Raw genomic sequence first — 12,205 nt, forward strand, 5'->3', positions numbered from 1 at the left:
TAGGATTCTTACTTAGTGTGTGCCACCATGCCCGGCTGAAATTTGGGTTTTGATCGGAACATGGTAACTGATTACTTTTCCCAGTATTTCAGACCCATACCACTGACTCCATGGCTAGACTAGTTTTTATAAATGAACTTAGGATCAGAAAGTTTATTAAGACCACACTTTATATTGGTTTAATTTTTCCTGTATTAATGTTTTAATGTTTTATTTTCTGGAGTGATGTATTCTTTATGTTTTCTAGCCAGTATTATGTAACCCATTATTCTGTCATCATTATTATATTTATTTTTGGTACTGGGAATTGAACCCATTCTATCTCCAAGCTATACCCTGGCCCTATTTATTTATTTAGAAATGAAACCCAGGGGAAGAGGAAAATCTCTAAAACACACAATGTACTTAAACATATCGGAGTCAATCACTAAGCCAAGCAAGGGAGGGAGGGACGGGGAGGGAACGGGGTGGGAATTGGGTAGGGGTTAAATCAGCGATGTGTACATGTTTGTACACACAAGTTTTTTACCCCAATATGATGTTTGAATATAATGCACCAATAAAAAAATTTGAAAGGAAAAAAACAAAACATACAAACATTATTTTCATAAAAAGGAGCAGAGAAACGCCTTTTAAAAGAATCTAAAGTGTGTTATAGTTCTATAGTTATAAGCTGTTTCAGCACAAAGGAAGGGAATACTCGAATAAAATGACAATTATAAAAAAAAAACAGAAATGAAACCCAGACTCTTAATCGCCAAATGCTTACATTGGGGTCGGTTCCCACCGGATTAACGGTATAACGGCCGAAGCGGCACAGCTCTCCAGCGTGTCCAAGTCTGTTCACGGGTCAGAATTTATTTGTCCTTTTGCCACCGGGCATCGAGCTCAAGCTCTCGGCACAGCCTCATTCCAGCCCCAGATTAGAGCTACACCTTTGTCAGCCCCTTTTTGTTTCGTACCCGAGACGGAACACAGGGGCCTTCTGCCTCTGCTCCACCGTCTTTTTCGCGTCTTTACTTTCTGAATCCTCCCCCGCCTGGGGCCGCAGGCTCGGGCCGCGGCCGCTCGCCGTCCGCCGGCCGGCCTCGGAGCTCCCGCGTACGACGGCGAGTGAGCATCTGCATTCTGTACATTCACGTCCGGCCTTTTAAACAGCTGCGGACGGTGAAGGAGCCGGGCCGGGGCTCGCGGGGTCCAGGCCTGCCCCAGCGCCCGAGGCGGCTCCTCGTAACCCGGGGGACCCGCCGCGAATAAAACACGAGCAGGGCCGCCGCCCACCCCCGCCGCCGCCCGCACGCGCGGGGACTCGCGGGGCGGCGAGCAGAGCCCACCGCGCCCACCGCCCGCCGCTCCCACAGTGCCCCGCGCCGGCCACGCCCCCGGACTACACTTCCCGGCAGCCCCCGCGCGCGCCCGCCCGCCCGCCCGCCCGAGACACGAGCCGAACTGGGCGTCAGGTCGGGAGCCGGTCGGGTTCCCGCTCGCCGCCGCCGCCGCCGCCGCCCCCCGAGCGCCCCCGCTCCCGCCGCCGCCGCCGCGGGCCCGGCCGCCGCTCGCCTCGGCTGTGGAGCCGCCGGGCCGGGGCGCCCCGCCGGGGCGCGACACGCCGAGACCCCGGAGCCCCAGCCCGGCCGCCCCTCCCGGGCCGCCCCCGTCCAGCGCGGCCGCCGGACCCCCGCCGCGAGCGGCCTCCGGGCCGCCGCCGCCCCCCGCCCGGAACATGGACTCCGACTCCTGCGCCGCCACCTTCCACCCGGAGGTGAGTGCGGGCTGCGCCCGGCGCCCCGGCCTCCCGCCCGGCCCTGCCCGGGAACCCGGCCCCGGGGGGCCGCCCTCGCCGCCCCCGGCCCCGGCCCCGGCCCCGGGCGGCCCCGTCCCGGACGCCGCCGACCTCCCGCGCCCCTTCCCGGGCGCCGCGCCCACCCGAGCCCGAGGCGCCCGCTGGGCCCCGGGACCCGCCGCGCCCCCCGCCGCCGCCCCCGGCCCCCGCGCCGCCGCCTCCCCGCCCCCTCCCGGCGGGCGCGGGCCCCTCCGACCGGCCCCGCGCCGCCCCCCCCGCTCCCGCGCCGCCCCGCCCCCGGCTCCCGCGCCGCCGCCGGCCCCCGCCCCTCCGCCGGCCGCCGCGGGGCTCGGGGTCCCCGGCAGCCCGCCCGGCCCCGCCCGCCCCTCCTTCCGGGGATCGGCCTCGCTGCTGGGCCCGGCCGCCCCTCCCCCCGGGGTGCGGGTCCGCGGGCGGTGGGGGCGGGGCGGCCCTCCGCGCTGGGCCCCGCACCTTCCGGCGGCGGGGGCGGCGGGGGCGGCGGGGCCGCGCCGTCTGCTCCGGGGGCGCCCCGCCCGCTCCGGCCTTGACCACTTGTGCGCGGCCCCCGCGAAGTAAAGTTCTCCCGAGTTGGAGGCGGCGCCGCGGCCTCGCGGGTCGGCGGGCGGCGGCCCAGTCCTCCGGGAGCGCCGCGGGGGGGCCGCCCGGGCCGGGGGGGGGGGCGGCTCGCAAAGTGCAGCTTTGCGGAGGAAACGTGCAGGCCGCACGTCCCCCCCCCCCCCGGGCGCCCGCCCCCCCCCCGCGCCCGGCCCCCCCCCTCGGCGGACCCGCGGACCCGGGAGGGGAGGATGGGCGGCCGGGGGGGAGGAGTGGGAGCCGCGGTGAATGCGGGTGAAGGAGCAGCGCCGAGGCACCTCCCCTGCCGCTCCTCCTCGGGAGAAAATCCCTTCCCGCGGCCGCGGCCGCTCGTCCCCGGGGCCGGGATCCCCTCCCAGGACCCCCGGCGCTCATCCTGTGCCGTCAAGCGGGCGGGGTTGGAGGGGTCATTCCTGGTCGGTTCTGAAGAGCCTTTGCGCACTCAGAGGAGCAGGGAGGCTCCCGGTCGCAGACACTGGGTCCTCTCCAGCTCCACCCAAGTAGGGGTCAGGCCTGAAAAGCAGGGGAGTGTTGACTTTTGGAATCACTTAAAATGCTGTGATTACAGTTATAACCGGTGTTATAAAATGGAAAATCTGTAGTAAAGATGTAGGGCTTCCTTCCGATAGGCATGCAGGGACCAATAGATAAAGTCGGAAAATGCCACAAGCACAGAGTTAGGCTCTGCACAAGCCTTATCTCCCAGCCAGTTTCCCAGTGTTCTTGGCACAAAATCTTAACTCCTCTTTGAACCTTTTGAAGACCTTGTTATTCCTTGACCTGAACGTACCTTGATCTTGTTCCTGGGTAGTGTGAGTCCAGCAGTGTGCTTTGAGTGGCTGGCAATAATCGCTCAGCTTGCTGCTTATTTCTCCTAGCTCGAGGCCTCCCCTTCATAGGCACTCTCTTCTATCCTAACAGGAGTACTCCCCCAGCTACAAGAGGCGCAGGACCGTGGAAGACTTCAACAAGTTCTGCACCTTCGTCTTGGCTTATGCTGGCTACATCCCATATCCCAAGGAGGTAACTTCCGTCCTTCCTGGGACTGCCTTGGCTGGACAGTCAGACCCCAGTGCCTGGGGAAGATCTGCAAGGGCATGTTAGTTATGGCCTCAGGCAGTGAGTGGTCTGGCAGCAGACTGCGCCCTGAGAGCTTGTCTCAGCCAGGGAAGCGGTTCCTAAATCCCTGACAGAAAGTACAGGCTTGTCCACAAATGACTGGAATAACTTTCAAAACTTACTTGCAAATAATGTGTTCCATATCTGTTTTTTTGTGTGTGTGTGTGTGGTAGCCTAACCCTATTTTATTTTGAAACAGGGTCATGTTAGTTATCTGAGAGTCTCACTAAATTGCTGAGGCTGTCCTCAAATCTGCAGTTATGTTTCAGCTTCCCAGCTACTGGGATTCCAAGTGTTTGCCATCATACCTGGTTCTTGCTTTCTCTTAAGAATGGCTAATGCAAGCTGGGCGCAGTGGCACACACTTGTAATCCAGTACTTGGGAGGCTGAGACAGGAGGATCGCAGTTCACAGACAGCCTCAGCAACTCAGTGACATCTTGTTTCAAAAAAAAAAAAGAATAAAATAGGGCTGGGGGTGTAGCTTGGAGGTAGAATGCCCCTGGGTCCCATCCCCAGTCCACACACGCACACACACGCACACGCACACACACGCGCACACACACACACACACACACGCACACACAGAATGGCCAGTACAGCTGGGCATGGCGGCCCACTTCTGTAATCACAGTTCTTGGGAGGCTGAGATGGGAAGACCACAGGTTCATGGCAGCCTTGGCAAACTAGACCTTGTTTCAAAATAAAAAAGTTAAAAAAACCCAAAAGGGCTGGAGGTGTAGTTAAGAATTAGCATTCTCCTGGGTTCAGTCTCTTGTACTAGACGGACACACACACACACACACGCACACACATGCACACACGCGCGCGCGCGCGCGCGCACACACACACACACACACACACGCCAGTGCCTAGTGTTAGCTGTAGTCATTGTTTTTGGTCCATATAATGATATAAGATAGGTGACGCTATTTACCCACAACTTCTACCTTTGTGTGTGTGGTATTAGGGATTGAACCTAGGGATGTTCTGCTTTCTAGCTATACTCCAGCCCTTGCTTTTTGTTTTGAAATAGGGTTATGTTAATGCTGGGCGTGGTGGCGCAGGCTTGTAAATCCTAGTGCTTGGGAGGCTGAGACAGGAGGATCACACAGCTTCGAAGCCAGCCTCAGCTACTGAGTGAGGCTCTCAGTAACTTAGTGAGACCCTGTTTCCAAATAAAGTTTAAAATAGGTCTGGGAGTATGGCCCAGAGGTAGAAAAGCCCCTGGGTTCCACCCTTGGTGCCATAAAGAAAGAAAGAAAGAAAAATAGGGTTATGTTAGGTTGCTCAGGTCACGACATGGCTGAGGCTGTCCTTGAACCTGCAATCCTCCTGTCTCAGCTTTTCAAAAACTGATTATAGGTGTGAGCCACTACGCCTGGCTCTATCCCCGATTTAAAAACGAGGATACCAGGGGAGAGGGGTGGCTCACTTGCCCTGGAACTCAGGGTCCACACAGGTCTCTCAGGCAGTCGCCTCTTGCTGTGAACACTTCAGGCACTTGGGTCTGAAATCTTCGTAAATGCTGGGGAAAGGACAGAACTACGGCCAGGGCTACTTTGGGGCTCCAACTTCAGGGCTTATTTGTACTGTGCCAGGCTACAAAGGAAAGAACCCAGCTGGGCGTGGTGGTGCACACTTGTAATCCCAGCATTCGGGAGGCTGAGACCGGGAGGATTGCGGTTTGCAGACAGCCTCAGCTACTTAGGACCTTTGCAACCCAGTGAGACCCTTTTTCAAAATAAAGAATAGGACTGGGAGTGTAGCTCAGAGATAGAATGTCTTGGTTTCTGGGTTCCATCCCCAGTACTGCCAGGAAAGAACCCAGTGTTTCAGGAGGCAGAGCGTGGCATTGGTTCGTGCTGTCCATGACCGTCCAGGCAGCTCCTGCGCGCTTCCGACCATGCAGTGTTGCCACTGTTGTAAGATAATGTGCTGGAGCAAGCCGAAGAACCAGAGTCGAGCTCGTTGCTGCGGGCAGTAATGACCTCCTTTGGTTTTGCAATACTTTAGGAGATTTTTTTTTCTTTTCTGAAAGTCATTCTTGGCATGGTGGTATACACTTAGAATATCAGTACTTGGGAGGCTGACACAGGAAGATCACAGGTTCAAGGCCAGCTTCAGCAACTTAGCTAGACCCTCTGAAAATCAAAGTAAGCCAGGCGTGGTGGCGCACACTTGCAATTCCTGCGCTTGGGAGGCTGAGACGGGAGGATCGTGCAGGCTTGATGCCAGCCTCAGCTGGCTTAAGAGACTCTGTTTCCAAATAAAATATAAAAGAGGTCTGGGAGTGTAGCCTGGAGGTAGAAGGCTCCTGGGTTCCATCCCCAGTACCACCAAAGAGAAAAAAAATATCAAAGTAAGCCTGTCCTTGTGGTGCACTCTTGTAATCCCAGTGCTTGGGAGGCTGATATGGGGATCACACAGGTTTGAAGCCAGTCTCCGCTACTTGTGAGGCTCTCAGCAACTTAGTGAGACCCTGTTTCCAAATAAAGTATAAAATAGGTCTGAGGGCCGGGCGTGGTGGCGCACGCTTGTAATCCCCACGCTCGGGAGGCTGAGACAGGAGGATCGCATGGGTTCGAAGCCAGCCTCAGCTACTTAGTGAGGCTCTCAGCAACTTAGTGAGACCCTATTTCCAAATAAAATATAAAAAAGGTCTGGGAGTACAGTCCGGAGGTAGAAAGTCTCTGGGTTCCACCCCCAGTACCACACACACAAAAAAAAAAAAAAAAAAGAAAAGAAAAGAAAAGAAAATAGGTCTGAGAGTGTAGGAGTGTAGCCTGGAGGTAGAAAAGCCCCTGGGTTCCATCACCAGTACCACAAAAAAAGAAATACACAAGTTAAAGCCGGAGTGTGGTGGAGCACATCTATAATCCCAGTACTTTGGAGGATGAGGTGAGAATGGCAGGTTCAAGGCCAGCTTCAGCAATTTAGTGAGACCGTTTCAAAAAGAGGATTGAAAGCCGGGCATGGCAGGCACGCTTGTAATCCGTGTTCAGGAGGCTGAGATTGCAGTTCATAGACAGCCTCAGCTACTTAGTGAGGCCCTCTGCAACTTAGTGAGACCCTGTTTCAAAATAAGAATAAAAAATAGAGCAGGGGGGTAGCTCGGAGGTCAAATGTCCCTGGGTTCTATTCCCAGACACTCAAAAAAAAAAAATAGATTGTAATCCCAGTACTTGGGAGGCTGAGACAGGTGAATTGTAGGCCTCAGTAAGTAGTGAGACTAATTAACCTAGCAAGACACTGTTTTGAAATAAAATCAGGCTGGGGGTGTAGCTTGAAGGTTGAAGGCCTCTAGGTTCAGTCCCTAGTACTACAAAACAAGGGGGGGGGCGGCGTTTCTAGCCAGGCGTGGAACACACACCTGTAATCCTACTTGGGGAACTAAGATGTGGAGGATCGCAGGTTCCAGCCCGGACTTAGCATGAGGTCCTCAGCAACTTAGTGAAACCCTGTTTCAAAATAAATGATAAAACAGGGCTGCAAGTGTGGTTCAGAGGTAGAAAGCTCCTGGGTTTGGGCCAGGTGTGGTGGTGCACGCTTGTAATTTCAGCATTTGGGAGGCGGAGACTGGAGGAGTGAGGTTCGGGGATAGCCTCAGCTACTTGGCGAGGCACTTCCTAACTCAGTGAGACCCTGTTTTAAAAATAAAGAATAAAAAATAAGGCTGGGATTGTAGCTTGGAGGTGCAATGCCCCTGGGCTCCATCCCTAGTATTGAAAAAGAAGGCCCTGGATGATAATGGTGATGATGTGTGTGTGGTACTGGGGTGGAGCCCAGGGGCTTTCTAGCTCCGGGCTGTACCCCCAGATGTATTTTATATTTTATTTGGAAACAGGGTCTCTCTAAGTTGCTGAGAACCTCACTAAGTAGCTGAGGCTGGCTTTAAACCTGTGTGATCCTCCTGCCTCTGCCTCCCAAGTGCTGGGATTACAAGAGTGCGCCACCACGCCCGGCTCCCCTATTTTTTGGGGGGCGGGGATGGAACCCAGGGGCATTCTACCTCTGAGCTCACCCCAGCCTGCTCTTTCTTTCTTTCTTTCTTTCATACTTGGGGTGGATCCCAGGGGTTTTTCTACATCTGGACTATATACCCAGACTTATTTTATACTTTATTTGGAAACAGAGTCTCATTAAGTAGCCGAGGCTGGCTTTGAACCTGTGTGATCCTCCTGTCTCAGCCTCCCAAGTTCTGGGATTACATGCTTGCGCCACCATGCCCGGCTATTCTTTATTCTTTATTTATTTATTTATTTTTGGTCTGGGGATGGAACCAAGGAGCATTTGACCTCCAAGCTACAGCCCCTGCCCTATTTTTATTCTTTATTTTTTGAAACAGGGTCTCACTAAGTTACGGAGGGCCTCACTAAGTAGCTGAGGCTGTCTACAAACCGTGATCCTTGGTCTCAGCATCCCGAATGCTGGGATTACAAGCATGCATCACCACGCCCCGCTTATTTATTCTTTATTCTTTATTAAATAGAGTCTCACTGAGTTGCATCGAGCCTCACTAAGTAGCTGAGGCTGACTGTGAAAAAAATAAAGTTATTTATTTTTTGTGGTACTGGGGATGGAACCCACGGGCATTCTACCTCTTAGCTACACCCCAGCCCTATTTTTCATTTATTTTGAAACAGGGTCTCATTGCGTTGCAAAGGGCCTAAGTAGCTGAGGCTGTCCCCGAATTGCCATCTTCTCATCTCAGCCTCCCAAGTGCTGGGATTACAAGCATGTGCCACCACGCCCAGCTAGACCCTGTTTAAAGTAAAAATAACAGCATTTGGGAGGCTGAGACAGAAGGGTTATGTTTTGCCCACAGCTTTAGCTATTTAGTGAGGCCCTTTGCAATTCAGTTAAAACCTATTTTGAAGGCTGGGCGTGGTGGCGCATGCTTGTAATCCCTGCGCTTGGGAGGCAGAGACAGGAGGATCACGCAGGTTCAAAGCCAGCCTCTCTGGCTTAAGAGACCCTGTTTCCAAAATAAAGAAGTATAAAAATAGGTCTGGGAGTGTAGCACGGAGGTCAAAGGGTTCCCAGGAACCCCAATACCACCAAAAAAAAAGGAAAAACTATTTTGAAATTAAGAATAAAAAATAGGGTTGGGGTGTAGCTTGGAGGTAGAATGTCCTTAGGTTCCACCCCCATTACTGCAAAAGAAAAAAATTTTTTTTTCTTGGAAGGACAAACAGAAGGAGAGGTGTTACAGTTAGCACAAAAGATATGATAGGGCCGGGCGTGGTGGCGCACGCCTGCAATCCCAGCATTCGGGAGGCTGAGACAGGAGGATCGCAGTTCACGGACAGCCTCAGCTACTTAGTGAGGCCCTCTGCAACTTAGTGAGACCTTGTTTCAAAATAAAGAATAAAAAATTGGGCAGGGGGTGTAGCTCGGAGGTCAAATGCCTCTGGGTTCCATCCCCAGACCCGCAAAAAAAAAAAAAAAAAAAAAAAAAAAGATATAGGGTACCTGTAGCAGTCCTTTCCTGTGTATGTGTGTGTACACGTGTGCCTGCCTGCCTGCCTGCCTGCCTGTGTTGGTACCGTGGAACCCAGGGCCTCCAGAATGCTAGGCAGGTGTTATCCCACTGAGCCTACCAGCCCTTCCCTGGTTTTGAGCATCAGCCCCCATCCTGGCTCTGGGCAGGGGCGGAGGGTCGGCGTGGGAAGGCGATGTGCTATTGGAGTACTAAGGATGCTCACCCGCCTGTGTTTCTGCTCAGCTCGGGCGGTGTATTGCAGGAGGCCCAACTGGGTGGGATGGGCCGCCAGTGCGCTACTGGGGGCCGGCTCTCCTTACTGGGGACGCGGAGTGACCGGAACCTGCCCCTTCGCCTCTTTCAGGAGCTTCCTCTGAGGAGCAGCCCCAGCCCCGCCAACAGCACTGCGGGCACGGTTGACAGCGACAGCTGGGATGCGGGCTTCTCCGACATCACGTCCTCGGTGCCCTTGCCAGTGTCTGACCGCTGTTTCAGCCACCTGCAGCCGACCCTCTTGCAGCGGGCCAAGCCCAGTAACTTCCTGCTGGACAGAAAGAAAACAGACAAGCTGAAGAAGAAGAAGAAGAGGAAGCGGAGGGACAGTGAGGTGCCTGTGAAGGAGGGGTACCGGGGGGCGCTGCTGAAGCTGGAGGCCGCAGATGCATACGTGGAGACCCCCACGAGCCCCACGCTGCAGGATAGCCCCCAGGCCCCCGGCGACCCCTGCTCTGGCTGGGACTCTGACACTCCTTCCAGCGGGTCTTGTGCTACCGTGTCACCTGATCAGGTCAAGGAAATAAAAACTGAAGGCAAACGGACTATTGTCCGGCAGGGAAAGCAGGTGGTGTTCCGAGACGAGGACAGCACCGGCAACGATGAGGACATCATGGTGGATTCAGGTCAGTTCTCCAGGAGGCTCCGGGGCCTGTGGGCTGGCAGGTAGAAGAGGGTGCTTCCGTAGTCATCTCTGGATTGGGCCTGGGCCCTTCCGTGGAGCCATCCTCAGGAAGGCAGGTAGGAGAGGCTAGGCATGGGTCGATCCTCGTGGGCAGCCCAGGCTCTACGTACGTCTCCGTGTAAAACGACTGGGCTCCTGGGTAATACCTGTCACCTCACGTCTCTGCACTTAAGCAGTCAGGAAGGCTTGGGCGTCACGCAGAAGTGAGTCGTGTGTGCGGTTGGGTCTGGGGTTCAGTGGTGCTCGCGAGCGCTGCGCTGCGCTGCCTGTGGGTTGGGCTCGAGTGCTCTCCCCTCACTTCTCTCTCGCCTTGCAGATGATGATTCCTGGGACCTCGTCACCTGCTTCTGCATGAAGCCGTTTGCCGGCCGCCCCATGATAGAGTGCAACGAGTGCCACACCTGGATTCACCTGTCCTGTGCGAAAATCCGGAAGTCCAACGTTCCTGAAGTGTTTGTCTGCCAAAAGTGCCGGGACTCCAAGTTTGACATCCGCCGTTCCAACCGTTCCCGCATGGGCTCCCGGAAGCTGTTTCTGGACTGACCGCGGCTGGCAGGAAGACTGCGGGCAAGGGAGCGGAGCGGGGGCTCTCTGCCCTCCCTCGGTTGAGCACAGAACTCCCAGCGCTGCTGCGGGCAGATCCTGCCATTCAGGTGCCTAAGAAGAAGGACAGGCTGTCCACGGCAGAAACTGTACATAGCCAGTGAGCGAATAAAGTCTTTGTTGGCCAGAGCTGCTGCCAGAGCCATGTTCTCTGCAGTGGGGTGGACTGACCCTGCACAGCGGGCCTGGTGCAGCTGGAAGTGAGGGTGGAGGTGGTTGTGAACTATTGCTGTCCTTGTTAACAAATTCCCACCGTGTGGAGTAAGTGCTAGCTCTTCCTCCTGTCCCCACCGTGCCAGGGACGGACGTGCGTGTGCGTGTGCGTGTCCTTCCGCGTGTCCGTCTCCCACCGTCAGTGTCTGTACAGTAGCCATCCCGGCCTCCCCTTGCGGCCTGCGGTGGCCGCAAGCTGGTGATTCCTTGGTTTCTCCTGTTGTTAAAGGGACCGAATGTGGCCACTTGTCTGGAGAGTGGGTTTGGGGGTGCGGTGGTCCATGTTCATAACTCAGTTTCCTGTCTTGCACGATGTCTCTTTGCACGATACAGCCAGAGTATTGGCTGGCTTCTTGCTTGGTGCCCTCTCTCCAGTTGGTGTACGAGGTCCCAGCGGGCCCAGGCAAGCTGTTTTCCAGCCTGGGGGTCCTAAGGCTCTAACACTCATCTCTTCCCCTCATCCGTTCCAGTAGCAACTTAAAGATTAGGCAGTCTTGGAACACGTGCAGTGTTCCCTTAAGTAAAGGGGTGAAGCAGAATCCGGAGGGCGTCTCCTGTGGGCGACTGTCAGTGCGTCCTTGGCACAGGCTGGCCTGCTAGCTCATAGGGCAAGGTTAGGACGAGTCCTCCTGGCAGTGTGTGGTACAGGCGCGTTGGCCTTCAGGTTTATACTCCTGAACGGTGTCCACAGCCGCCTCCATCTGACCTGGGCTGGTGTGGAAGCCCCAGGAAGGTTGGATCTGGAGAAACCAGGCAGTTTGCTCCTGGCCCCCCAAACTGCACAGGAGGTACACCCCAGACCCTGGTGTCGCTGGGGTTCGGGCCACGGAGAGCGTCAACTTTCTCCGAAATTGACCTTGTTTTTCAGCAGTTCAAGCATTTGTTAGGAATGTTTTGTAAAGGATGGGTATGTTTTGGAAGTATTTTTTCTTCTTAGGCATGAAAAGGGAAGGATGCCAAGTTTGTCATTTGTTTGTGTATTGTTTGCAGCAGGGTGGGGCTCGGTCCTCCTATGGGAGTCTCTCCCCCGTCACGTGGGGACCGCGGTTGTCCAGGTGCGTTCTCCTCTCCCTGCAGCACCAAGGGGTTGAGCAGGATTCGGCTCATCTGAGCCCTTTGTCCTAGTATTATTCAACTTGTCACCTGTCTTAGTTTTAAAAACCCTGTTGCTTATATTATAGTCTGAAAGTAGAAATAGTTCCTGAAACTCAGTTTATCGTGAAGATCCCAAGGGGAGATTCTGCTGTAGAGGGATTAGTGAGCTGGTGAGAAGCCCCCTTGTCCCTGGGGCCAGCATCCAGGACAGGGTGGGGAGGAGTTTGCCAAAGATCTGCCCCGCGACAATGCCTGTCCAGTGTCTTCACCATGACAAGAACCAAAGCTCCAAACTGTGTTTCTTAAGACTTTTAAAAACTTGGCGAGATTTTAAA

General features: G+C 55.1%; 1 protein-coding gene across 1 annotated transcript; it reads left to right on the top strand.

Moving 5' to 3' along the window:
* Nucleotides 1-1,723: 1,723 nt before the first annotated feature.
* PHF13 (PHD finger protein 13) lies at nt 1,724-10,502 on the top strand (the record flags this gene model as incomplete). Its single annotated transcript, XM_080692173.1, has 4 exons — nt 1,724-1,762; nt 3,320-3,421; nt 9,366-9,900; nt 10,276-10,502. The coding sequence occupies 4 exons, from the start codon at nt 1,724-1,726 to the stop codon at nt 10,500-10,502; spliced, it is 903 nt and encodes a 300-aa protein (XP_080548299.1).
* Between the last annotated feature and the right edge of the window lie 1,703 nt (nt 10,503-12,205).

Source organism: Muscardinus avellanarius (genome assembly GCF_963383645.1).
Source record: "Muscardinus avellanarius genome assembly, chromosome: 3".
Classification (NCBI taxonomy): domain Eukaryota; kingdom Metazoa; phylum Chordata; class Mammalia; order Rodentia; family Gliridae; genus Muscardinus; species Muscardinus avellanarius.